The sequence below is a fragment of the Colius striatus genome, chromosome 3, assembly GCF_028858725.1.
Source record: "Colius striatus isolate bColStr4 chromosome 3, bColStr4.1.hap1, whole genome shotgun sequence".
Classification (NCBI taxonomy): domain Eukaryota; kingdom Metazoa; phylum Chordata; class Aves; order Coliiformes; family Coliidae; genus Colius; species Colius striatus.
Window position 1 is genome coordinate 24140811 of NC_084761.1, and position 24243 is coordinate 24165053.

Here is a 24243-nt window from a genome sequence, read left to right on the forward strand (position 1 = left end):
TAACTTGGTCATGCAATATATGATCTTCCTTAACACAGAGGGATTTTGTTTGGATAGTAATCCCTAACTGGAAAGGCTGTGTGTATACAGCTTGGGTTTAACAAAAACACATGAATTGAGGAAAATCTGTCTGTTTCCACCCACTCTGGGCCCCAGCTGTGCAATGTCTGTGCTGTTCAGGTTGTCCCGCCTCAAACTTTGTTAATAAAGTCTGGCCCTCATTACAGACATTCATAGTTTGGTCACACTTTTTATCCAGGGTACGAAAGATGATACTTTTGTGTAGACACCTGGAGAATCTTTCACTCCACAGCCGTAGCCCCAAGAGGTCACACCATACACAACCCAGCTTTCCCCAGGACGTTCGCACATCAGTGGTCCGCCACTGTCTCCTTGACAGCTATCAACACGTTTCTGTTCCTGGATGTTTCCAGCACAGAGCATTCGTCCTGTGAATCTTCTTTTGTAACGCTCTTCACATACCCTCTTGGGAAGTAAGGGAATGGCAGCCTGTTGTAATGTTCTTGAGTAAGCTCTTCCTGAAAAGAGGACCCAAAGTATTGTCTCACTATGATTATTAGTCTTGGAAACAAATGTGATTTAATCCAATTTTTGCTGTCAGTCCTTCATACTGTTTTGTCATGAAATAAAACATCCGAAAACAAAACTAAATACTGAAAAAACCTACTGTGCATTAAGTACAATACTAAAACACTACACAGATCTTGTAAATATGGGATAGAGATGCTTTTAAAAAAACAACTTTCTTTCTAGGTCACCAGTTCAAATCTAGTCTAGCTCAGCCAGATAGGCACTGCATCTTCTGTCAGCCTCCAAGTCAACTATTACACATAGGCCCTCTTAAGTACCTGCAAGCTTGCTTGTCACAGCTGAGGAGGAGTACTGACTGTACTCTGGTAGAGATCAGCAGTATCGTTTGAATCTTTTACAATCCCCATCACTTCTATGTACCAGAGTACTAATGAGATACCTGACCAAAAGGGATCTTCATTTTGTGGGGATGACCAGAACTTGTCCTTCGCTTTTTTTTAATCTGTAGTGGATCCTGCATTGTATAAACAGTGCTCTACTTAAAAATGTCAAGAATTAAATCATTTGGCTTTTTCTATAGCTTGCTTTTCTTTTTCAGTTGGAAACATACGAAATTAAAGCCAATGTTAGGAGCTTTTTTAAAGTAAAATCTTGATACTTTTAAGTATGATTCATATACTAAGTGAGAAGTTTCAACTGAAATACTGCAATAATTTATTACCACAATTAAAGCAAATTATTGCAGTGGTTAATATGACCCTAAATAGGTGTCCCAAGCAAACAGTACTGCAGAACTTTTAGTGATATGTGTAAAAAGCTAGACAGAGCTAGGCAATAAGTTGGCAGTTATTTTTAGGGAAAAGAAAACAAACAAAAAACCTAAAACTTTTGTATCGCAGTTGTATCACAGTGACACAGACATCTGTGCACACAGATTAATGCCTGTAAAGAGGAAGAGCTGGTATTCGGCCTTGCTGCCTTGACTCCCTGCCAGTTTGAGTGAGTCAGTGGAACATAGGCTCAAGTGTGGTTGCTGTCTTGCACTGTATTCAGCACCATAACAACATGACAGTAAAATATCGTTATAAATTTGTAAAACATTTAAAGGACAAAGACCTTGGAAAAGGAAAAATCTTGTACTGACCTAAAAAGTGACTAGGTAGTTTATTCCACAAGCCTGGTTTGCACATTGGGTTGTGGCACTTGTAAATGTTGGCAAGCTGTTCTCTTATTTAAATCTAACTGCTGTTTGAAAATGTCAGTGGTAACAAGAGACTACAAATGTTACTTGAAATTTTATTATACTTTCTATTCCTTTTCTCTGTTGCAGTAGTGTAATTTAAATAACTTATTTAAAATATTAATTGGAATTACCTTAAAAACCTTAAATACATTAGACCTATTAGTTATGTTCTGAGGCAGGGGGTGATAAGCTGCTACTTATGGGTGAGCCAGGCAACAAATAAGCTTTTCATTCATGCATGTCAATCTTAATGAGGCCATTTTACTGGCTGATTCTGTGATTGAGAGTTACATGGTTAATCCTCACTTTTCATAAACAAACTATATTCAGTAAACAAAGTGTTGTCATTCCTGGATAAGAATCAGGAGAGAAAATATTACCCTATATAGAAATAGTAGAATTGTTCCTTTTCAAGCACTTTCTTTAGTATTTGAGCTTGAGGTAATGAGATCAGTGGGTGGAAATCATGAAAACATTTTTACCTGTGTCACCCCATCCAGTGATGTAACAGTTGGGAGCAGTTTTTTGTGGTCTCTCTCTCCTTAATGGCAAACAAGCAGGTAAGACGTGAGTACTGAACCTGGCACACTGTTCCTCTGGCCCCTGTAGCCTCACCAGTGCAATGTCATAGTCGCTGCTGTCAGGCCTGTACTCTTTATGCATCACAATCTGTTGGACTCCAATCTCCTCCTCATACTCTTCTGGTACCAGGGTGTGATAGTCTCCAACTCGCACAGCATAGTTCCGAGTGTTGTTGCCATACCTAAGATTGAGGGGAATACAAATAGAGCTGGCTCCTGCAAAGTCACATCCTAAGCATGAAACCAGATTTGATCAACATCTTGCTCATTTATATTGCTCTTATAAATAACAACACAAAAGTTGTGTTTTAAAGAGCAAGAATGCTTTCTCGGCTATTTAGATTGGCATTCAAGTGTATCATAAAGAATATCAAATAACTTTTCATGAAGTTTCAGGATGGGCTATGTTCCATTTTGTGTGTTTTCACAGGCGAGGTTTCTTATGACTCTGCCTGGCACTTATTTCAAAGGTGCCAGTGAGATGTGCATTATCAATCTATTTAGTAAGGGTAGCACAAACTGCCAGTATTTGTCACAAAAATCTTAGTACTAACATCATTGCAATGCTCCAAATAATTACTGAAATGAAAACAGAGTTCAAGCTTGCTTTGTAGGTTGGTTCAGAAGTGCTAGAAGCTTAGATAACTTGATAAAAAACCTCTTCACAGAATCTTAAGGGTTGGAAGGGACCTTAAAAGACCATCTAGTCCAACCCCTCTGCCAGAGCCGGACCACCTAGAGTAGGTCACACGGGAACTCGTTCAGGTGGGTTTTGAATGTCCCCAGAGAAGGTGACTCAACAACCCATCTGGGCAGCCTGTGCTAGTGCTCCATCACCCTCACAGTGGAGAGTCTTCCTGGTGTTTCTTTGGAACCTCTTATGTTCCAGCTTGTACTCGTTGCCCCTTGTCCTGTCACTGGACATCAGTGAGAACACCCTGGCTCCATCCTCCTGACACCCACCCTTTACATTTTTGTAAACATTAATGAGGTCACCCCTCAGTCTCCGCTTCTGCAAGGTAAAGAGCCCCAGCTCCCTCAGCCTTTCATCAGAAGGGAGATGCTCCATTCATCAGCTTTGTGGTCCTGTGATGAACTCTCTGCAGCAGCTCCCTATCCTTCCATTAACTAAAGTTATAAGGAAAACAAAGCATATGTGCTTCACGAGCACCTATTGTCCAAGTGACAGCCTATAAATCTTAGATTTGTTCTGCATTTAACATGACTCCAATTTCTTTCACATAGTAAATTAAACAGTAAATAACAATTTTCTGTGCTTGCCTTTGGAGATTTCTGGATTACAGGATACACAGTCCTTCTCAGGAAAATGCAAACAAGGGAGCACTGTTGGGTACATGTATTTATTTTAAAATCTATCTAAGCTAATGCAAGTATTTTTTCCTTTGACTTTTCCCTTTCACTCATAGCCTTCAACAGGAATTTTCTAATACGTGTGCAGAAAATACGCTGCAGTGTTCTGTAGCCTTCTAAACTAAGCTTGTTCTTTTTGTACCTGCCAGCAACATGCTGATCTCCATAGGTTGCTAAAACTTGCTCTTGATCTGAAGGTGACCTTCTATATAGGAAACTTGAAGTAACTTGTCTACTGAAAAACTTTTTCCAGGTCCTCCATAATAGTACACTGTGTGAAATACTCTCCAGATATTGTATTTTTCTTGTGGTTGGAAATCAAAATTCGGTAGTAGGTGGAAGTAAAGGGATGCAACTGCTGTAGACTTTTTCAAATTTACAGAGATATTTTAAAAAGTATTAATACCGATTTCCCTCTTGGAGAACTGAGAAAAATTAAATTGTATATTCTATCAAATACATTCCTTATTTCCTCCCTGAAAAAAAATAGCTCAAGAGCTTTATAAATTTGTGGCAGTATGTTTATCTCAAAGATATGTAAGAAAAAAACCTCTATGTTTTATGTGTCACGTTACTAATCTTTATGTTTTGACCACAAAAACACTAGTATTTTATACCATATCACTGAATCAATTTCCATTAGGAATTTTCTATTAAGACATGTGAGCATAAACAGGAAAAGAACATTAAAAAAGGCAGAAGCATGAATCCTGGCTCTCCAGGTGTTCTGACTCCAGTATCTTGGAAGTTCCAAGAACAGAGGTATTTCTTTGTAAGCTTTTTTTAAAAACAAACACATAAATCTCTTTCACTAGGTGTCACGTTCTCATTTCTAGATCATCTTATGCATTTTTGCCATTTTTAAAAGTTCACTAAGACTTCAAAGTTTATACTTTTTCTGATAAAATAAATGTCAAAATTCCATGAATGTAGGGTTGGCATCTAATATTTGTTTTTGTTGCTTTTATGGAGATTCTTCAGAGTAAAAGAAAGGCTGTTAGGTCTTCACTAGTTTCTAGGGTTGTATATATCTATTTATATTTGACCATGTGAAGTATCACATCATTGAAATCCTAAATTCTACATCCCTATAGATTGTCTCAAATCCTTGCTGTGTGCTGCCTGTCAACAGTTTCTGCTCTGACACTGATGAATCCCCTCCTGAGTCACTCTTGCTACACATCTTACATTAGAAATGACTGATCTTATCATATTTGCCAAGACACTTACCAGTCTAAACCTCTGTTATTGTTACTCTGAGCTATGATGTGGGAGCCAATAGAAGTGGCACCGAATACAAAATAGTGGTGGTGTTTTTTGCAGCAGTGCTGTGATCTGATCTGTGACCTTGAGTGAGTTTCTTTTCTGTTTTTTTGATTCTGCCATCTAATTTGGCTTTCCTTAATACAGCAGGGATTAAGACTGCATGCATCTGCAATATATTAAAATACTATATAGCCCAAGAATTACTTAACACAGATTTCTTCTAGTACTATTTCTGTTTATTTCTTCTAGTATTTCACCTTTTTATGAATGAGCTGTGCATCTTATACAATAAAATACTTAGTACATTTCAGTACCAGTTTGTGCTGAATAAGTTTTATATATTTGCTTGCTCTTCCTTCTGGAAAGTTTTAGAAATAATTCAGAGTTTAATTTAGCAGTTTACATATAGACAGACTTGAAAGCAAATTTTCCTGACACATGTGCAAAAATTTTCAGCAATGCTTAGGCAGAACAATAACATTCAAAGTTAGAAATGTATTTTTATATAAAAATACAAATTTAGGGGGAGGAAGTATTTTTTATTCCTCTAGTTTTTTAAAATATTAGTAGGGAAATTAATCTGATTCCTTAGTTTAATATTGTGAAGCTGCATCTGCAGTTTAGTATTTGTATATATTACATGATCATTTGTCTCTTTATATGGAATCTATAGAACCTCATAGGTAGTGTACTTCCTAGAACTACAGCTTACAACTTTCTGAATTGGTTGCTGTACGAGACGCTACCAAATCAAGCACAAATGTATTGATCGCTTTGGCCATCCTTTTCATCGAAGTACCCATAAGGTTGACTGTTTAAAAGAAAGCATGCTACTCTGGTTTATAAAGTAGTTTGAATGCACTACCAAAACCAAACTGACAGACCCCGGTAGCTCATTTATCTGTAAGCTAATCAATGTATTGGTTCTCTGTGAAACTTGCAAAACAGGCTTCTGGAGAGAGTCCAGTGCAGGGCCACCAAGATGATCAGGGGACTGGAACATCTTTCATACGAGGAAAGGCTGCGGGAACTGGGGCTGTTTAGTCTGGAGGAGACTGAGGGGGGACCTTATTAATATTTACAAATATCTAAATGGTGGGGGTCAGGAGGTTAGGACATCCCTTTTTTCAATGGTATCTAGCAACAGGACAAGGGGTAATAGGATGAAGCTGGAACACAAAAAGTTCCATTTAAATATAAGAAAAATCTATTTCACTGTGAGGGTGACAGAGCCCTGGCACAGGCTGCCCAGGGAGGGTGTGGAGTCTCCTTCCTTGGAGGTCTTCAAGACCCGCCTGGACATGTTCCTATGTGACCTGATCTGACCTGCTTCTGCAGGGCAGTTGGACTAGATGACCTCTAAAGGTCCCTTCCAACCCCTAATATTCTATGATTCTATGAAAACACCCAACTACAGAATATTTTACACACTTAGTGCAACTCCTGTGCCCTTCTCCAAAGTGTGCACAGCCAATGTAGAGGCAGGTCGCTGAATGGTCAGGGCATACAGTATCAAACAATCTTTCTCTTTTACAAAATCTATTTACAGAATGTAAAGAGTGTAGTAACACTGGGATGGGTTACACAGACAAGTAAGTACTTCTCTCATGTCTTGGCCAGGCTGAGATTACAAACAATCCTGACTGATGCATTAGCCAGCTTTGTTGGATCTATTTTTCTCAGAGTCAATTAGAGAAGGAAGCTGATACAGGAAGTACTTTAGTTACTATTGCAGTCAAATGGCTGTATTATTTTCGTTTCAATTCCAGTAACTTGCATACAAAACCCCCACTAAAGTTAATGGGATAGTTGTTTTTGTTACTGACATCTCAGATTTCGTAACTGCATGACGGTATTCCACTTAAGAATCTAAAGGATAAAACAGCTGAGCCCCAAAAGTAAAATTATGTCATTTCCTTTGCCTGTTAAACAATGTTTAACAGTTTAATAGTTTTTGCTATAGCAGTTGTTTGTGATGTTCACATCATTGCCTTTAAAAATATCATAAATAGTATTTTGTACCCTAAAATACATTGCAAGAATTGATCTTTGAATATTTGAAAGTAGCATTTTAACAATTTTTGGTACACATGTGAGAGTAAGATCAGAATACAAAAGTACAAGTTCATTAGCATTAAATATATACTTGCTTAACATAATCTGCCAAAAATATTTTGAAAAGGTCAGTGAAAATACTCTCTCATAATTTATAGATACACTCTTGGCTTAGTGCAGCAAACCACACATTAGTGTTATGCCGATAGTTTCTGGACTATGAAAGCTTTTATACCTTCAATAAATATTTGACCATCTAAGTTAACCATTGTGTACATTGATATACAGGCTTTGTATATGTAAACAGAGACAACCACAGTACTCTGCAATTGTGTATTATGATGGAAATCTGGCTCTCAAGTAGAGAAACATAATTTTACATGGATAAATCTTTCTTCTTTATTTCTTAAATGTAATGAATGCCTTAGTATTTTAGTTTATAGGCCTTATCCACAACATCAAATACAGGATTTACCATATATTCCATCCATCAACTTTAATACCTTTTGAAGGGGATAAGGAGTTGTGTGGGTGTTTTCTGTTTGTGTTTTTTGGAAACCTCATGGAAGTCAGAGTACTACAGAGTCAAAAATGTATTATGTGTTTGTTCATTTCTCATCTAAATTACATGCTTCTTTCTTAAACTGATTTAATCATAAAAAGAACTTGATTTTTCAATTATTTCCTTTGATTCATAAGCCTAAGCATGAATGTTGTTTATGACTAGTGATAACAAGTGCTCTTCTGTCAGCTATATATCAAATAATGTAGTAGAAAACTTTCTGCTTCTGTTTAATGTTACATCCTTGACTTTGTGAAAAGGAACAGTATTCCCTTTAATAGGTTCCTGCTGTTTTTCTGTGTTAAGGATGACAGTCATTTATAGCAGAATAATGAAGAAAGGAGATGCAGGAAAGCTTGTCTTAATTAAAAGTACTGATCTTAAACATTTAATATTAATAAGAAGCACTGCTTCTGATGCAAATGTATGAAACTTTAATAGCTACAAGGCTTCTAGTGAGAAGCTTAACAAGCAGTCTTTGCAAAGATTTACTATTTCTGTGCACGTGCACACACATAAGTCTTTATTAAACTTATTTTTTCATCTTTAGACAATTATAGTTCTTCCTTTGTAGGAGCTGGCATTTGCTGAATAAGAAATATTGTAATAGAGTATCAATACATAGAAAGGACAAATTAGTATAGCTCAGGGGTGTCTCGTCTTCCTCACCTAAAAATCACCTATGAAATGGTAGAGAGCACACAACACGTGAAGAGTTGGAGGCAGAGAAGGAGTCAGGGAGTGCTTCATGGGTGAAAAATAATGTTGCTTTTAGGGTATTTCCCTCTGCTGGATGGCTGGGCATGCCTTTTAATGTCTAGTGCAGCCTGGCAATGTTGACCTTAGCACCTCCTAGGCTTACTTCCCAGCCAACTGGAGGATGGATTAGTCATCAACCACCATGCATCAATCATCCTGCTGCCAGTTAATGTAATGACCTTGAAGGCAAATCTGAATTCATCTCACCATCCATGCTAAATTAGAGAAAACTGAATTTTAATTCTGGTGTGTACTTTGGATTCCGGTGTCTTACTAGGTATTTGATTCCACTGTGCCTCAGGGTCCTTAGTTCTCAAAACAAAATTGCCAGGACCATGTTGAAGTGTATGTAAGCATTTAGGAATACCTAGAAAAGCACTTCAATAAGAATTATTAGAGCACTACAATGTTCAAGTAACACAGAATTCCTAAAATGACATCATGGTCATTACAATTGCCTTTTTTTCTATGCCTCATATTTCTACTTAACCAAAGTTAGTATTTTTTTTTTTATGTATAGACATGAAAACTTCCTATAGATGTCAGAACCACTCAGAACAAAACTTGCTAAGATGCGTGGGTTATAAAAGGAAACATAGCCTTAAACAATTTTTTGTCTTAAATTATATGTCTATGATATTAGTGAAACCAGTAATACTGCTGTACTGCTGGCAAACAATTCTAATTATCAAGCATAAAATGGTATTTAATTTTTATCCACAGTACAGATGAGCCCACATTTGTTACTTAAGGAAGCATTTGAATTTCCGGGATATAAGAAATTATATACTGGCCTTTCTCTTGTCTGTCTGTGGAAAATATGTCAAGAAGGCCCTTGATCTATAAATAGCTCTTGGAAACCCAGTCCCTTAAAATCAGTCAGAGATCATTAGAAAGTTCAGCCCAGTCTGTCAACTTAGAGCTAAAGGTGCCTTCTCTCTTTTACAGTAAACAAGAGTGCATCCAGAGGCAGTTAGAGTTGCATACATACATCTAGGCAGTACAGTTTTAAATGCAGCATCTGGGGCAAAAGAATGCTTTGGTCACTGATTCCATAAGTAACAGTTGTAGGATAGCCTGTAACAGACCCTGAAGTGGCTGCACCAATATGGAAGCATCATGGTGTACACTGCTCCAGCTGTACTGCTGCCCCATCATGTGGATGTTTCACCAGATTTTGTGAAAGTATGCTTGTAAGATGAAGAGTTGAGTAACTAAGTTCTTGATTTGTATACAGAAAATAAAACTAACTGCCTTCCTGTGACTTCCCTCTTTCTTTCCTTGAAGAGAATCTTTGAGGTAAAATAGTGGAAAGGAGCCTTGTTTTCAAGCCTTCAATCAAAAGCTTTCTCAAGAGCTTAAGCTGAATCCTTACTAATCACTCTAGAGATGACAAACAAGGAAATAGGAAGCCATTGTCTACATTTTTATGATAGCAACTAAGGTCTTTCATAGCTCCACAAAAACAACTGGGACAGTAGTTGAAGTAGGCAGAAATTTTACTGAGTTTGACCATTTCAGCTTGAAATATTACAAAGGTCCTGCATGATTTTCATGAAACCTGAAAATAAAAGATGTGCACCCAGCACTAAGCAAAGGTAACACTTCCCATTCAAGTAAAATGAATTCTGAATCTTCTTTTTAGTTATTAGTGTGCAAAAGCAAAGACTGAGAGCCCAAAGTTAAAATATTTGCAGCCCACTTGAGCAAATACTAGCCAATGTCCTCAGAACAGCAATGTTGTTCTCTGCTTTTATGCTAGCCCATCCTGCAGCATTTCACGAGGACTCCAAGGAAGTAATTGCTGTTGAAAGCTTAAAATACTAGACCAGCTTCCTTACTGTGCAAGTTGATGCTTTTATACTACAGTAACTTCATTGGCAGTGAAGTGAATTGGTGTCAAAGCAGGGATGTTGTAAAAACTGAATAGAATTACCAGCATATCTGTTTCTGAAAAAATGGGAAAAAAACATTTCAAAAACCTAGGTAATAGCTTAATCAGGGGAATCACAGAAGTTATACCAAGTAGATCAGATGCCATTTACAAGGGAGTGTAAATTTCAAACCAGTTGCTAAACATATGGAAAGGACCTGAATTTGGCATAGTTTTATTAGATACCAGTGTTAGAGAATTATACTGGTATAGCCACTTACATAATTATTTCTCCATTAAAGGTGGTGGGACTTTTGTTTAGATGGATGCAAAAGACAATTCTTCACGTCCTGTGAGATAACATAGTCAGGCAGTTGTTCCAGCCTATTTGTGAAGAATAGCAAACCATCTTGGTCTCACTAGCATCCTGTTAGACTCAGCAAAATATTTGATAGAGCTTTACTCTAAAACTGGGGGGGGGGGGTAGTTCATCTAGTCACTGCGGTGTCTCAGTAAAAATGTCTATCACTGTCAATATCTATCATTGCTGAAAATTATCTGAAATATTACAGTCCCTGTGTTTGCTCAGTTGTCTTCACTATAACCTGAAAGCCATAAGCTGTAGGGTTTTTTTGAACAGAAAGCCGTGTTAAAATGCCAGAAGTACTGTCTAGATTTTCCCATGGAAATGCTGTAGTTGTGAATATAAGTCTTGTTAATGATGTCACACAGAATCATTTCAGTGTATTAGGGTTGGAGTTTTTTGTTTGTTTTTATCTGGAAAGCAAGAAGGTTTTCTGGTAGATTTTTTGTAAACTAAAGGCCAACTCTTTGGAACTATTTTCAGTAGGCTTTAACTAGAATGGTTTGCCTATGCCCAGAAGAACAAAATAGTTTGAAAATACACATCATTGTTGGAGACTTACCTTTTAAAGCAATGTGCAGCAGTGAGGACCCAGCAGCTGCTGATGAGAGTAGCACCACACAAGAGTCTTCCATCACCGTGAGAAGATTTCAGTCGTAGGGCAACCTGCCATGGCCAGCCACCCCTACAGAGGACATAAGACATTGCATTCAGGGTACAACAATGGAAAAGTAAGGCAGCTTGTCAATTGAATGTAAATTTTGTTTAGTTTCTTTGACTGACATAGCTTACAAGCTATGTTATTTATTGAGTAACAGTTGAGAATATCTTTATATTGCTGCAGCATTCAGAATTCTTTTTAACAATGGTTGGGATTACCATACAGATTGTTTGGACATCCAGCAGGCTGAGTACCTTCTCCCACTGCCAATTATTTCAATTTACCCTTCTCAGACTGCATTAATTGTTCTAAAGATACATTTTATGGCTTCCTCATCAAATACTGTCCAAGTCAACAAACCAGAAATGCTTAAGCCAATGTCCTTTCCTGTCTGTGTGAATGTTTCTGTTGGTTCTGGGCTGTTTGAAAAGGAAAGCTGGAAAACCAAGAGGTGTAAAGAAACTATAGAAACCACAAGTAATACATTACTTGCTTATATATATACTTACTTGCTATATACAGTACATATATTACTTGCTATGTATATTATATTATATACATTACTTGCGATACATTACAGGCTTTTTCCAGCCTGTTTTGTATAGAAGATCTGAAATACACATCTGGAGGCCTATCAAGACAGGATGGATTATTTTTTACCAGTTTAACAGATTAGCAAAATACAGAATCGGGGAGAAGGGAGAGAAGAGAGATGTGCCTCTAAGCAGCAGCAACATAGAAGATTAAGTTCCTTTACAAACTTCGTTACACTCATTCTCTTAATGACTCCTTGAGACAATGAGTCCTTTTCTGATGCTGTTCATATGTTCTATTTCTTGATTTTGAAGCATTTCTAGGTGCTATTGGATTTCACTCACCTTTTTCTTTGTCTAATGTCCCTGTGCTTATTTATTATGAGACCAAGTGTCTTGTTTGAAGTTAATTGTGCAATCCATTATTTGTCATCATTTCCTTTCATGCAGTGTCTTTTGTACACGTTCTGAGACAATAATTCTTGATAGTTTTCTGTACAATGCATTATTTTTCTCATTTGTCTCCTTACTAAAGTAAGTAATCCTGCTTTATTCTGTCTGCATTGAAATGTTTTTCTGGGTTTGTTATTGTTACTGTTCTTTGAAGCTCTTCCACTTAGGCAGTGTCTTTTTTGAAATGGATGGATTGATACTGTTCATGTACTTTGGAACAGGTTGTGCAATTACATGTAATGATACTCTGTGTGTTTTTTACAATCCTTTTTGTAAGATTCTGTGAATATATATATATATTTTTGTGGTTATTCACAAATATATATTTTATATATATTTTGTGGTTATTCACAGTGTTAAGAAAATAAGGCTATACTTCTGTCGTAGCATTTAGCAGCAGTAGTATTTAGTTGATCTTTTTATATTAACAAAACGTAAATACGTCATTAAAAGCTAAGAACAAAGTGTTAACAAAAAGCTTGGGTTTAGTCATCAAGAGGCTTACCTGATGAAGGAAAATCAGGTCTTGCATGGTGAATCATACCCAAGATTTCTTTTGGCTGTAGTTAGATTTAAAACCTTGTACTATATTCATAACTTTCTTCATATAATGCACATCCTCATAGTTTGAAAATAAGAAATTTAACCCAATTAAGGACTAAACCCATAAGCATCTACAGATTTTCAGCTAATGCCATGGGTATTTATCAATGAATATTTTAAAATTTCCTACCAAATATACTTTGTGTCTATTTCTGCATCTACCTCATAAACCAAAAGAAAAACGATAAATAAACAAAAAAAAACCCCCATAAACTAGGCATATTGCTTATGTCAAATACATATCTTGGAGCTTTTTTAAAAATTACTTGTCTTTACCAAATATTTACCGTAAAGAATTTTTCCCGCCAATTATTCGCTTTTGTCGACGATGTAGTAACCTCAATCCACAAACAGAAGCAAGAGAATCTAAACCAGAGAGATGTAGACAGCATTAAACTCAAAATGAAAAGTAGCCAATCTTCAATGAGAGTCAAATAAAAAAAAAAAAAAACAACAAAAAGACTGAAGTTATTACATGTTTCATAGTAGTTTTTAACATACAAATTTTGCTCAGGGAAAATACACTGAATTATCTCAGAAACTCTTTTTAGCTGAAATCCTTTGATTATGATCACATAGCAGTTAACACCTTTGTGCTGTGCTGCTGAAGTGGAGGATTTTTTTAATATGGTTCTTCCTTCATGTAAGTGGAGGCAGAGTTTAGCATACCACATAAGTCTCAGTCCTCAGCTTCAGGTAACCTGTATGTTGAAAAGTTAGCTGTTTAGGCTTTTGGATTTTCATGTGCCTTGTACAACCTAAGAAACACGACTGCTGTAAATGTGGTAGACAAATACCCTGTATCATCTGAATAGTCTTTATGATTCCTTAGCACAGCTGGCACAGTAATAAGATCACACAGCAAAAGCAGAGAGGATTTCTAATTCTTTTCACATAACCATTTCCTCTGTGAGGTGGGATTGTTTACATCCATCTTTTCCTACCGTGACAGTTCCCCATCTGAACCTGTTGGTCTGCCACTCACAATGGGGCTTCACCTTTATTGCTGTTCCCAGAGGCCTTCTTGCTTAGGTGGTCACAGATCACCCCCGCGTCCTCGCTGTGCCGGCAGTTGTGTGTCCCAATGTCCTGCTTAATGCAGTCTGCCAAGGATCTCTCATTTCCTGTGCACTTCACATTGTCTACGTGGATCGGGCCTTTGCCCTCTCCAAAATACGCCATTGTCCTTGCTCTAGCTGGACCTCTGGAAACAGAGCATATTTTTTATTAAACATTTTGAAGTATTGTTCTACTGTCGCTGATTCACTTAATGACAACTTTTCTTCTCATTGCCTCAAGTATATAGAAAAACAGTAGGAAAAAAATATATAGGTGTAACAAAATTATTAGTTCATTGATTTTTAAAAAATGCTTTTATATATCAAGTTAGAAGGTACTGTGCAAAGATTGTACATTGCAAAAACATTGCAAAGATCTATAAAGCAAAACATGTGAAAGCTGCTTTTTCATAATCTCTTTAATCCTTACACAAAATCAGCATCTGTGACTGCTAAAAATAATTTGTTCTGGTTTGATATTCAGAAAGATGGGCCAGGTAAATACAGTATATGTGCAGTGTAGTAGAAGCTGTGATTTACAGATCTTTTAGTTATTAATAGTTACTAACATATTTTGTTATCATGCCATTTTTGAAGTGCACCTCACAGATCTAAAACTGTAATGTAATTAGAGAACTACTAAACCCAGTTCAGGTCCAGCACTCAGCTCTTCCTGTGAACAACTCTGTACCTAGTGCTTGTGCAGCATTTCGATACATAACCCTCAAGGCACTTTACAAAGAAGATCAGTATGATAATCCTACGCTTGTGTGAGGATAAGTATCTAACCTAAGTATTTAGGACATTTTATTAGGATTCAAAGTCCTGATCATTACAGTTTCTATGTAGTGCCATGCAGCTTCAGCAATGGCCACATGTCAGTTGTGTGAATGACCTCTTTTGAATGATAAACTTTTCCCAAATAAAGGAGTGGATGAAAAACACATTAAAAAAACCCTGACCTGTGTATGTAGGCATCTCATTTGGTAACTTCTGTGATTGATTATTACTTTTCATTACTTAGGAAAGTGCTTCTTAATACATAAAAAAATGTTTTGCTGTATATGGTTTAAGCGTCAGAAGAATGATGAGTGGGAGACCACTCAGTCAGCTATACAGAGAAGTAGGGCAGGATACCACAGCTGCCTTTAGGTGTGTCTGAACTACAAGTTTACATGTCAGTTAAAAGCAATTTACAGGTATTTTATTGTGATATATATACAGAATCCTAGATAACTAAAACAATGTACTATATTGTAGGTTTCATTTTATAATAGCATATTGTACAGGACAGTACTTCTATGTATACAGAGGGTAACTGCATGTACAATGAAGTGCTGAAGTAGAGAAAGATTAACAATTAATATGTATTAGGCAAAAAAGTATTTATCTTCCTTTGCACTTCTTTTTATACCTTTTCTAATACCTGCAGTGTTAGGAAAGATGAGTGAGAAGGACATAGAGAGTTTATGTCTCTACTGGGAAGAATTTTTATTCATCACACCATTTTCAAAGCATTGTCATACTAGAAGTGTGGCTGGATCAAACTCAAAGAATACTGCCCTCAGTTGCCCATATCCATGTAACTGAAACATGAAAGTAGTACATGCAAGCTTCCTCCTTTTTAAAACTTGCACACAGGAAGCCTTGCCTGTTTGGATCTTTTTGCAAGATACTGATGGGTAGGCAGGCAGGTTTTCTAAGTAGGGATTGTTGGTTAGAATGCATGAATTGCAAAAAGCTAGGAAAGACAAGCAAGTAAAACATCTGATAGAGGTGAAACCCCAAGGTCAACTGTCCTTGCACATTTTTAATTTCCATGGCTAGCATGTATTCGCCAGATAATCCAAAGCCCTAACTGACTTTGGAACCAGTATAGGACAATCTTTGGCTGGTGATTTTAGTGTCATTTAACTTGTCAGTCAAAAGCAATGTGTCTCCTCTTGCTCAAAATATTTTTATTTTGTGAATGATACTCTGATTACAGATAACTAAAAAAACCATCCAACTGTCTGATACCTCTGGGCAGCTGATACACTAGCATAGTGAGACAGTACAGGTGCTGGTTTTGCTATCTCTGTCGAGAAATAAAGTTTCTGCTTTAGAGCACTGTTCTAAAGTTCCTTCGGATATTGAAAAAATCTTGTGAACCACCACAGTATTCTTAGCCTTTCCCACAGAAATATTTATTGCAGTTTAATATAGAGTTACCTCTGCAGACTTACTGAATAATCAGTAAGGACACTGCCTGTGCTGGCTTACCAGATAAATCTCAAAAAATAACTCTGACATATGTGAGGTTGCACATCTAAGCATTTTAGGTGAAAGAGATGTAGAGAGACAAATGTGAAGGAGGGAACTTATTGTGTATGGATTGTGATCATGTATTGACATGAACTGAATCCCAGGGCTTGAACTTCAGAGATTGTTCATACTCTTATAAAAAACCTATTGATCTCAGTATTACTGCGTATCTCTCAGTTTCCTGGTAACTGCTATCAAAACTGTGTGTCCATGCACACTTTTAACCAAAAAAAAAAACCCACAACCCAATGTTTAAGCTGTGAAGCAAATGTCAAAATCATGATGTTCTAGAGCTAGGAGTGCAGGTTAATAGAGAAAATTATTTCATATAATTAGGACATCTCTAAATGTAGAAGTGTTAAGTCTTAACGTGTTTTTTACATGCTGGAATGTGCTTTTACAACTGGTTTTAGTCCACCCTTAACAAACATGCATGTTTCCCTTAATTATTGCTTTCCAAGCCAGCTATTTATGCACAGATGACCATCAGAAAAGCAATATTTTTGCTCGCTCAGAGAGAAGGATGGCTTCAGGTCTTATCTCCGAGATTTCCTTGCACACAAAGCCATGCACAATAACATGCTGAGCTCTTCAGATACAGTATTACTATTATATATAATGTTGATAAGCTAGAAACTCTTTTTTTTTTTTTTCTATAGTAGATCAGTTTTGGAGCACTAATGGCAGGATATCTGTTCATTTGGGTCATGTCTGCATGTGCATTCTTATGAGCCTGTCCTAAATGAAAGGGGTCTAATTTTATTGGGCCATTTAATTCACTAAAATGCAAGAACTTTGTAAACTTTTGCTCTTAGACTATCAATAAATGTATGTTAAAGCAAGTCACATAGAAGATAGTACTTCAGAAAAGGTATGTATTCTTTTAGTGTTTATCTTGTTATGAATATACTTTGACTAGGGTGCTATTAATTACTTTTATGCTTTTATGGCTGGTTTTAACCAACTTGTAGGGCTGTCTTCTAATGTTCTTTATATGATGCTCTTTTAACAATCATGGATTTGACAAACTGTCTTAACAATTTAAAACATCTTTAAAAGTAGTATTACTTTGAATCTAATGATTTTGCTAGCTCAGGCATTTTCCTATTTCAGTCTCAGAATGAACCCTAATGAATGGCCAAGAATGCTCCAAAACAGGATTTAGTAAAATAAAAATACAGATAAGCACTGACAATGTGAACCATATATGCAGGAAAAAAATAGTCCATTTTCTCAGTGTTTACCCTATGCTTACACAAGCCTTCCTTTTTAAGGCAATCTCTTCTCCCATTTGTAATAGTAAATGTGTGATTCCCCTCCCCCAATGAATGTAATTCACCAGTAAGAAAGACTTGAGAATTAAACATAGCATTGCCAAGGGAGTTGAATGATACCGTTTAGTTCTGTGATCATTTGTAATGAAAACTGATGTCGTCAGCTCTCAAGCTTAGGTACATGAACGCAGAAGCCCCTAACTTACTTTGAAACAGTCACTACTAAAATACAGTTTGAACTTCAGCAAAAAGATCTGTGTGTGAACTCCTAGGCCCAGAAGCAACTCCAACTTCATCGGTGCATGCAGAGGCATAGCCAGGTTTGTGGAATGCAACTGTCTAGACATACTGTCACCAAGATCCAGCATTTCCAACAAGCTCTCCCAATTTCTGGAACCTAGTTTTAGATTTCTAAAGCATGTCTGTCCCTAGTCCTCTAGGAAATGTGTTATGTTATATCCTATAATCTTAACTCCCATTCTGACATGATGCAAACTGAGAATCCAGCCAACTGTCTGTCCTTGCAGATTTAAAAACGGAAGGTGCAGATTAAGTGGTTGAGTTTGATTGTCTGAGGGAGATATAAAAAAGTTCCAAGGCTCAGGATGAAGCAGACTAAAGGAATGACTCAGTGGGAGATAATACAAGTCAAGTTTTGTTTTGATGCCATTGTCTACTACTACTTACAAATACACTTTACTGAACTAATACCAGAGAGTTTAAAAAAACATATATTTTTTGTGTTCAGACATAATTTGATAGTATTTGGTTGCACAAACTTTACATTGTTAGATACAGCAAACATAACATGATTCGTATTTCTTAAGCTCAGATTTCTTTACAGATACACTCAGAGAATATATTTCACTAGTTTCCTGTAGAGTTTCACTGGTGTTCTGGATATTTTTCAGCTCATAATAGCTCTTCTATTTATATATCTGCCCTATATGCCTTTCTTAAGTATCCAGAAAAAAAATGATTATGAGTCATGTAAGCCTGATTAAGCAACTTAGTTCAAAAGTAACACATAGACATTGCACTGGTTTTGATTAGAGGGTGTTTTTGTCCTGTCAGGTCTATTCCTATATTAAATTAAGCTTATTTGAACTACTGTCATAAAATACAAACCCATAATTCTTTGTATAACAGTTTAGCAAATCTCTAAACTACATCAAGTGAAGACAGAGCAATAAATGAAAGAAGAAAACCCATGAAACTAGGAATTCAGTAGCTGACATGCTTACATCTGAATCTGCAGAAATCATATCCACAGCTTGTTACACTGGACACTGACCTGTTGCTATATTTCATTTAAAATGTTAACAGTTATGTTAGAACATGTAAGGATTTCAAAGTTATCATTAAGGTTCACAAAAGATAAATATTAACAATATGCAAAATTATAACTTTCAATAAAAGCAGATCAAGAACAGTACAACCATTACCTCTGCAATTTTAGCTAAGTTACAACTTCAGTAAACAGTGGTAAACCAAGTCTAGATTCTGAATATTTTAATTTCCTTTGCTAATGTAATGAAAAAGGCATTTTAAATTGCCCGAAGTTTTTTGAGGTACATTGTTACATGAAATCACTAAAGCACTAGAACTGAGGTACCTTAAGTTCTTCTCTGTTGACTAAAGATGACTCAATATATAAAATGTTACATGAATGAAAATTGTCACCTAAGCATGATGAAATGCAGAGCTCTCACAAAATCAGAAACAAAACAGAGAAATCTACATAATTCATAGAAAATGTGCTACTGCAGACGTTAGTATTAGTTTCCTCCCTTTTTTTCCAGACTAGAAATTTCATTCAAACTTTAAAAGAAAATTTAGAAATATAAAAGCAGAAGATGAAAAAAGTAATTAAGAACAGTTGAAGTGCAAAGAGCACAGAGCAGATGCACTAAATTAAATTATCTTCTTAGTAACAATTCATAACTAATTGTAAAAAAGAAAAAATTAAAAATTAGTGTAATATGTTAATATTGTCTGGACATGTAGCACATTAAGTGACAAATACAATACAGTATTTAGTCAAGAGCTTAGTAATTAGGAATATTTAATATCTAAAAAAAATTTCGTAACTAGCATTAACTTGCATTCAGTTGCCAGTCAGACCCATGTATGCCTTTGAATATTAAAATGAGGGGACAGAGTGTACCTTCAGCAAGTTGGCTGATGACACCAAACTGGGAGGACTGGTGGATTCCCCAGAAGGCTGTGCTGCCATTCTGTGGGATCTCGACCAGCTTGAGAGTTGGGCAGAGAGGAACCTCATGAGGTTCAACAAGGACAGTTACAGAGTCCTGCATCTGGGAAGGAACAACCCCATGCACCAGTACAGGCTGGGGGTCGAACTGCTGCAGCTCTGCAGAGAGAGACCTGGGAAACCTGATTGACAATGAACTAAACATAAGCCAGCAATGTGCCCTCGTGGCCAAGACGGCCAATGGCATCCTGGGATGCATCATGAGGAGTGTGGCCAGCAGGTCGAGGGAGGTTCTTCTCCCTCTCTACTCTGCCCTAGTGAGGCCTCATCTGGACTCCTGTGTCCAGTTCTGGGCTTCTCAGCTCAAGAGGGACAGAGAACTTCTGGAGAGAGTCCAGCACAGGGCCACCAAGATGACCAGGGGACTGGAACATCTTCCTTATGAGAAAAGGCTGTGGAATCTGGGGCTGTTTAGTCTAGAGAAGCAGAGACTGAGTGGGGATCTCATTAATATTTGCAAATATCTAAATGGTGAGTGTCAGGAGGTTGGGGCCCTTTTTTCTATGATATCTAGAAACAGGACAAGGGGTAATGGGATGAAGCTGGAACACAAAAAGTTCCACTTAAACATAAGAAAAAACTATTTCACTGTGAGGGTGACAGAGCCCTGACACAGGCTGCCCAGGGAGGGTGTGGAGTCTCCTTCCTTGGAGATCTTCAAGACCTGCCTGGACATGTTCCTGTGTGACCTGATCTATGTGGACTTGCTTCTGCAGGGGGTTGGACTAGATGACCTTTAAAGGTCCCTTCCAACCCTTATCATTCTATGATTCTATGAAAATTATTTTTCCTCATTATACTAGTTAATGAATACTCCTTTTGAAGGCATAGCCTACTACTTCTGTAATTATTATAAATACAGTTTTCTTGAAGAATGCCAAACAGACACGTTTTAAAAGGCATGTTATTAGATATATGCTGATGATGTTTGGTTGCAGAAACTTAACATTCTTAGATACAGCAAACAGATAACTTGAGAAACAGCTTAATGAGTTCACTTACTTGTAGCCAAGCTGCCGACAGACTACTGCTGCATCCTTATCAGACCATCCATCATCACAAATTGTGCCCCACTGGCCATTGATAAAAATCTCTACACGTCCTTCTTTCTTATTCTCACCATCCATCAGCCTGATGGGAGGACCTGGGAATAAATTACTGCTGTCAACTCACAATGGAAGCAAGAACTAGAACTTTAAGTCATTTTCATCATGTTCAGTATATAGAGTCAACCGATGTTTATGTTCAACAAGTATAATATCAGCTATTAAAGTAGTTGTGTTTGGCAAAAGCTGCCAAAAGGAAACAGTTTGTACAAATTGCAAGACAAATATGAATAACTTGAACTTCAGAATTCATCTGGTTCCTTCATTTCATACAAATATATAACGTAGCTCAGGATTTATCATGATGGCACAGCACAATTGTCCCCCTAAAGGCAGAAAACACTTGAAATCTCTTTGATATGATGCCAAATAAAAGCTGGACATGTTTTTCCTTGCAGAAACTTTGTGGGTGAAATTAATTATAATTTCATAGATCATTTTATAGATTCATAAATCAATTCCCAAATTGGTTGCTACCACTTCTCTTAACCGGTATCTGCAAAAAAAAAGGGCAGCATTGTGTTGAACTTCAGTTATTATGTTATGCAAGCTGATGTACAGCATAATTTGTGTGATAGCATAATGTTCTACAGCACGTTAGTTTAGACTGATGTGTGATTACTCTTCTAGCAATTTAAATTGATTGCTTATTCAGATCTGTTCATAATACAAAATCTCACTTGTGTGGATTAGTCAGACTTAATTAACCATGGCTTGTTCAGTGCTTGGCCTGTAGTTTAATTTTTATCATTAGGCAGAGTACATATTTGATTCTCATTTATGTTAAAACTCCTTTATAGCATGTTAGCAATGCAAGTAGTTATTAATTCCTCTGAGGCTTCTGTATAATGTTTAAGTGAGAATAACTTTCTTAATCTTTAAGTATGTCATACTTTAGAACCCTTAATACACTAATGAGAGTTTCTTTTTAGAATAACTGGAAAGACTTCCTCATTCTTCTAACCTGTCCGTAATCTTTTCTAAATTTCTAAGGATAAGAAATTACTTAATTATACTCTTCTATATTGAGACATTAGCCTGTGAAATTTAATGCAGATTAATTTAGGGTATGAATAACTTGTGTATACCAAACCTTACTCTGGACCAGATCTAGTTAAATCTGCTATAATTCATTATTTAAAAGAGGAAACATCTGAAAACAAAATTGAAGTCTGTTAGCTTCAAATGTCATTTAAAGCCTTTTGTTATACTGGAGTTCCTACTGTCTGGACAGTTACATGAATTAACTTCAACATTGTGTTCAGCTACATTGTCATGATCTTACATACTAAACAAATGTTGTAGTCTATCTCATTTTTAGTGTTCCTTAATGTCTGTATTTCCTGAAGTCATACCAGCTACTAATTTCTCATATTTTCTCACTGCATTAACCCTTACAGGCAGGAAAAAGTCTTTTTCAAAATCTGTTAAGTAAATGGTAACAATAGAGTCTTTGTCCACTTTCCAATCAGAAATCTTGTAGGAAATGTCAGATACACGATCTTCATTTTTATGTTGAAATGATGTGTTATTCTGCAAAAACATGACTTATAGGAAGATTACATTACCCAGCTAGAAGCATGGGATAGTAATGATACAATCTAGCTATTTTATTGTTATCTCATCTTCTCGTGTTTTAGAAAATACTTTTATATATAAGCACAAAATTAATATCACTTTCTAGTAATGGGCTATGTGAGAATGTTACCATATGGATTTATTTAACTGAACCAGACCTCCTTCAGCTAAGATTCTATTTTATAGTAATTTGAGCAAAGCAGCACAGATGGTTTGCATCTGTAAAGACAGCAGCCATGATCTGAATTCCTGTTATTTTTGGTCTGAGAAAATTCTTTCTACCAAATATGATCTAACATCATCTGCACATAAAACATTGGTTGGACTGTGAGAGGTCAAAAAGCTATTAAAAAAGAGACTATAAGTACAGAGAGACTAGAAAAGTACATGTGTAGGTGTGGATTGTTGTTGTAACAGGTAGCAATGTCCTGCAGTAAATCCATGTCATAGTTTGCAGGATAGACCTTCATTCTATAATTTCCAGAGAACTTCAGGCACCCAGGCATACAAATCTATTAGATTTCAGTATAAGCTGTGAATCTAACTCCACTAGTTATAATTCTAATTTCAAAATCGACTGAGATATTGGGTAAACTAAAGCATATCAGCCAGGATTTTGTAAAAGGCTACCTAGTTACAACCTATACACTTTGTATGTAGCAAATTTTAGAAATGAAACTGTTTTTCAGAATTTCTGGGAAACCCATTGTTCCCCTGTAATTTTTATGTGTGTATCTGATAGCCAGAATTCTTGTTTAAGCTTCTCACCCTTCCTTGTTGCTATCTCTGACCTTCCCAATTTCTTTATATCTTTTCTTTCGGATGGTCTGAATGTAAGGCCATAGGAGGATATACTACTGATTCATGTTCCTCTATGCTCAAGTACGTCTCCAACTTTTGATTGCATGAGACAGTTACTTAGAGTGTGCCAAGTGAAATGCAATATACCATTAGGAAATGCTGAATAGGTCTAAAATTTGGTGAAGATTCAGAGAACAGAATCTCTGGAATATGTTACATACAAATTTATGTTGATCTTTAATCTTCTGATTGTTTATGTTCCTTTAAACAAAGCTTGATTACTTCCCGTGATCTTCAGGAGAAAAGTGAGCTTCTTTTCTCCTTCCTGTTCCTTCATTGCCCACGTCTGCCAAATATAGATTTTGAGCATCCTTAGGTGTACTATACTTTGCTTGGATCTGCACCCAATATAATACTCACACTGTGATTTTACCAGAGATACCTTACCAAGAGAGATCTTATGGCTGTCGATATCTGGATGGCAAATGAGTCTGACATCCTCCTGATGGTTGCAGTCGTGCTTTCCCCACTCTCTTCTTGAGCACTGCAGAAGGTTTGTCTCCTTCCCCGAGCAACTCACATCATCTAACCAGATGGGCCCAGAGCTTCCATCTGAGTAGCTTCCAGGTGCACTTTTTCCATACCTACATAACACACACATGTACCTAATGGTTAGGTCCACAGTGATCAGAGGGCATGTGATACTTAAACACTAGAAAAGAAATCTTTCTGAAGAAATAAAGGTTTTTCAAGTAGTAACAGTAAAAAATGTTAAACATGACAGAGCAGATTCAGTTAGTATTAAATTAAATGAGAGCTGCTTCTATGGTAATGTATTTTTAAGGAATTACTGATACGTTAATACAGACTTTATAATGTAATACCTTAGATTAAGGCCTCCCTTCAACCAAGCATATGGCTGCCTCAATGACTTTGAGACTTAAAGCATGTTCTTAGTTTTATATACACAT

General features: G+C 36.6%; 1 protein-coding gene and 1 long non-coding RNA gene across 3 annotated transcripts in view; one reads left to right on the forward strand and one right to left on the reverse strand.

Moving 5' to 3' along the window:
- The window catches only part of LOC133625119 (uncharacterized), a 48137-nt gene that overhangs the window by 7814 nt on the left and 16080 nt on the right, over window positions 1–24243 (forward strand). The gene's annotated exons all lie outside the window — the stretch shown is intronic.
- Window positions 232–24243, reverse strand: part of PRSS12 (serine protease 12) — a 43082-nt gene continuing 19070 nt past the window's right edge. The window contains exons 7-13 of the mRNA XM_061992718.1: window positions 23720–23916; window positions 20790–20931; window positions 13875–14080; window positions 13164–13242; window positions 11189–11311; window positions 2278–2558; window positions 232–539 (exon numbers count right to left, since the gene is read on the reverse strand). Of these exons, the coding sequence (XP_061848702.1) occupies window positions 232–539; window positions 2278–2558; window positions 11189–11311; window positions 13164–13242; window positions 13875–14080; window positions 20790–20931; window positions 23720–23916 (1336 nt within the window). The remainder of the gene's footprint in view (window positions 540–2277; window positions 2559–11188; window positions 11312–13163; window positions 13243–13874; window positions 14081–20789; window positions 20932–23719; window positions 23917–24243) is intronic.